The 4,246-nt window shown below is 34.1% G+C and overlaps 1 protein-coding gene across 1 annotated transcript; it reads right to left on the bottom strand.

The window, feature by feature from the left end:
- Positions 1–3,319: 3,319 nt before the first annotated feature.
- LOC141666100 (uncharacterized) lies at positions 3,320–3,993 on the bottom strand. The gene is made up of 2 exons (XM_074472090.1): positions 3,852–3,993; positions 3,320–3,555 (listed from the first exon to the last, which is right to left on the bottom strand). Exons 1-2 carry the CDS (start codon positions 3,991–3,993, stop codon positions 3,320–3,322), a joined length of 378 nt encoding a protein of 125 aa, XP_074328191.1.
- Positions 3,994–4,246: the final 253 nt, after the last annotated feature.

Raw genomic sequence — 4,246 nt, 5'->3', positions numbered from 1 at the left:
GCATTAGGAACAGGCTTATAATCATTGCTTTTATTTACTCATTCTTTTCCATTCCTATTTTTCCTAGGTGACTTTACCTTGTTTACATTCCTAACTTCTTTCAGCTTATGCTTAAGCTGCTTCTTAGTCATTAAGCCTACGTTAACTTCAGTTGTCTTTTCCTGTTTTAGTTTGTCAGAAGTTAATTCCTCTTTGACTTCTGATTTCTCAGTATCAGACTTTACATCTACAAACTTAACAGGTTTTAAATTTGGATTTTGTTTAACAACTATAGGTTTAATTTCTACAGTTCCTTTATCATTCTTATCATCTCCATAACCTAAGCCCTCTTTCCAGTTTCCACTACTTAACAAATTCTGAGTTGTTCTGCCAGAGTTAGTCCAAGTCCTGATAATCTCTCTTTCCTTTTCTAACTTAGTTTTTAGAGATTCATTCATTTTAAGTACTTCATCCCTAACATAGAAAGCATCATCTCTATCTTTCTGAGTTTGATGGAACATGACTAACTCTTTTTCTAAATAATCATTCCTCTTTTTACAAGCAAGATTTTCAGAAGTTAATCTTTCACATGTTAAAGTCTGATCTCTATAACTAATGAACATGATTTTAAGATATCTTCTCAACTCATTAATATCATCAGTATGGAAGGCATAAGTAGTTTGAGGTACCTTTAAATCAGCAGTATTAACATTTGCCATATCAGCATTTGCCATCAAGGCATAGTTCTCCTCACTTTCAGAATCTGAAATGTCTGTCCAGCTTTTCTTCTGTGTGACAAGAGCCTTGCCTTTGTCACTCTTCACTTTCTTGCAATTATGAGATATGTGGCCTTTCTCACCACAGTTGTAGCATTTGACATTTGTGTAATCTCCTCTGTCAGACTTTCCTCCTTTGCCTTCAAACTTTCTGAAATTCTTCTTATCAGAACTTGCACATTTCCTGGAAAACTTCTTTCCCTTCCTGAATTTTCTGTATGCAATCTTTGTGATTCCTTTCACTATAAGAGCACACAGCTTCATCATCTCTTCATCAGCATCCATCTCAGGCAAGCTTTCAGTTTCTGAGTCATCATCACTATCAGAATTTGATGACTCAGTATCATACTTTGTGATGAGCGCTTTTCCCTTGCCTTTCCTTGAGATAGCTGCCTTGGGGGATTCTTCTTCAGCCTTAAGAGCAATTGTCCTTGACTTTCCTCCTTTCCTCTTGTTTCTTTGTTCCATCTCAAGTTCATGACTCTTGAGCATCCCATAAATTTCATCAAGAGTTGTTTCTTCAAGATTATAGTTGTCTCTTATAGTTCTTGCCTTCAAATCCCAACTTTTAGGAAGAGCTAACAGGAATTTAAGGTTTGAATCTTCAAGATCATACTCCTTATCAACCAGTGACAAATCATTCAAGAGTTTGACAAATCTGTCATATAGATCAGTTAATGACTCATTAGACTTTGATTCAAAGTGTTCATACTCTTGAGTGAGTATTGTCTTCCTGTTCTTCTTAATCGAATCAGTTCCCTAACACCTTGTCTCTAACGCATCCCCTATATCTTTTGCAGTCTTGTAGTTAATTACCCTGTTTGACATTACATTATCAATGGCACTATGCAATAAGTGTCGTACCTTAGCATCCTTAGCAATTAATGCGATATCTTCAGCAGTATCATCACTTTTCTCCTTTGGTACAGACTTTGTTGCTTCACCTGCAACTGCAACAGCGAGTTTGGTTGGCTTGGGAGGTCCTTCATGGATTCTGTCAAGATATGCTGGATCAGTAGCTTCCAGAAACATAGTCATCCTCACTTTCCATATGGGATATTCAGATGGTTTCAGTATGGGAACTCTAATGGTCTCATATCGACTGTGGATTTGAGTCTTTGGAGGTTCTTCACTTTTGGTGGGCTTGGTTGGAGTTTCTGCTTCAGACATGATTGTTTTTGGATCTTAAACTGTTTATGTGTTAACAGATCTGTTCTGATTCCACTTGTTAGGTGACACATACACTGTAGAAGGGGGTTGAATACAGTGTATATCACAATCAAATCGAATTCAAATAACACAAGTAACAGAAAATGTACTTTATTCAATGCAATAAACTCTGTTACAATATGGAACTGTCCTCTCTCAGTGATGAACAAATATCACGAGAGCTGCTAGGGTTACAATGAATAATATTCTCGATAATGATAACACTTATAGTGTAAACCCTATGTCTGTGTTTATATACCATACAGTTACAAGATAATCGCTAATTGATATGGAATATAATTCTGCTTCCTAAAATATATCAATCAGATATCTTTTCTTCCAAGTATTCCATTCTTCATAGAATTCCTTCTTCATGCATATATCTTCTTACGTTTATCTCGATCTTCTTTCCTTTCAATCAGCCGCCTTCCTTATCTGAAAGTTTCTTTAAGTTCTGATATTATCTCCTGATAAATATCTCCCGATCCTTAAGTACTGATGACTTAAGTTCTGACTTCAGTATAAGTGCTGATTTCAGTTAAGTACTGATTTGTCCTGTTCAAGTAAGATCTGAAAACTAAACATAAATCATATTAGACATGACATTATCAAATATATCTAACAGAAAAACTACTACCCAGATAATTCACCTCGGGAATAGCATATTTCTATTTATTTTTTTTATAAATTAATTTTTTATTTAGTTATATAAGTAAAAAATGTTTTTTTAATTTTATATATTATTATTTGTTTTTGAAATAAAATGTAATAATTTAAAAAACAATTATAATATTAAATATAATATTTTAAAGTTATGAATCATCCAGAATATAATTTAAAATGTAAATTTATGATAATATAATTACTTTAATAAAAATAAAATAAAAATAATACCTATTGTAACACCAGGTGCTAGTGTTACATGTCATGTAACACCATCACTTTCATGTAACACTTGGTTAATGGCTATTTTAACACCAATTTCATGGTATTACAATAGAACTCAACTTTCTGAGCTACCGCAACGAAATGCTTGTAACGCTTTGGAAAAAGCATTGTAGTAGGCCGTTTATGGCGTAGTGTGTTCTCAGAGCCACATTGTTGAGCAAGACTTTCTTCATCAAATTCCGGGTGATCTCAGATTCGAAGTTCCTGGAGTAATTGAGTTTACTTTGATATTTTAAATCCCCAGTTCAAGAGCGAATACATGTCCACGTTATGATGAATAAGTAACAGAAGAAAACTTGCCAGTTTTTATTCAGTAATTAATCTTCTCACAAAGTATAGCTCTACACAATTAAACAAGGTAAATATTAAACAACTAGATCTCCACAAATCACTTGAAACCTCCTAAATTATACCTTTGTTAAAGCATTGAGGGCCGTCTTTAAAGAAGAATAGGCAAGACTTCCAGGTAGTTGTCCACGATTAAGACCAGCAATAGACGATATATTGATGACTGATCCACCCTGCTTTGAGTCACGCATAAGAATGTAGACATGCTTGGACATCAACAAAGCTCCCTTTACGTTTGTAGTATATGTATCATCCCATTCTTCCTCTGTCAAAGCCAATGGACTATGTATAGTCCCTAAAAATCAAAATGAGACATTAATACAAACTTTCGGATATACATCTTTAATTCAAGTTCTTGACTAAATGAATGCAGGGTAATCCAGTAAATTATGCCTATCAACACTATCATTGCATTATCTTTATATAATGGAGGAATACAAGTCTTTTCTTATCTTGCCTTTCCACTGCTTAGTCTAGGAAGGTCTGGGGAATCTGATTTGACATCTTTGGATACTGGAGTCGTGGAAGTTTTCAAATTTAAGTTTGAAGGAGATTCTCTACTGGACTTGCACACCTCTGATGGTTCCGGACCTGGGAAATTGTCTTCATATATTATGGCCGGATCAAACGCATATATGCGAAGAGCAAGGCCATATATTGTACAAATCTTAGCTGCAACTGAAGGTGATGACCAATACCACCAATCCTTTTTCAAGTACGCAGTCTTGATCATATCTTCCAGTACAATTTTTGCTTAGATCATTTGAAATAAAATATAAATTATGTCAGGATTCAAAAAATGGCACGCTGAGGGAAAGCCAAAAGAGAATAATATATAGCTAAAATTATGTATAAAGAACACAACATCCAGAAATTGCATAATTTATTATATATATATTTATTGTGGAATAGTTGTAGTAAGTCCTATTTAATAGTATGCCTCTGGTTATAAATCTGTTGCTATAATTTTTCTACAACAAGAAAAA

The sequence above is a fragment of the Apium graveolens genome, chromosome 6, assembly GCF_009905375.1.
Source record: "Apium graveolens cultivar Ventura chromosome 6, ASM990537v1, whole genome shotgun sequence".
NCBI lineage: Eukaryota > Viridiplantae > Streptophyta > Magnoliopsida > Apiales > Apiaceae > Apium > Apium graveolens.
The sequence above is the reverse complement of the archived record's forward strand: the minus strand, read 5'-3'. Positions and strand labels throughout refer to the sequence as shown.

Bases quoted from the DNA above. Each gene is read 5' to 3' on its own strand.
- LOC141666100 (XM_074472090.1), bottom strand. From the start codon at position 3,993: ATGATCAAGACTGCGTACTTGAAAAAGGATTGGTGGTATTGGTCATCA. The intron at 3,556-3,851 runs GTCCGGAACCAT...TTTGATTTTTAG, and splicing joins ATATGAAGACAATTTCCCAG to GGACTATACATAGTCCATTG.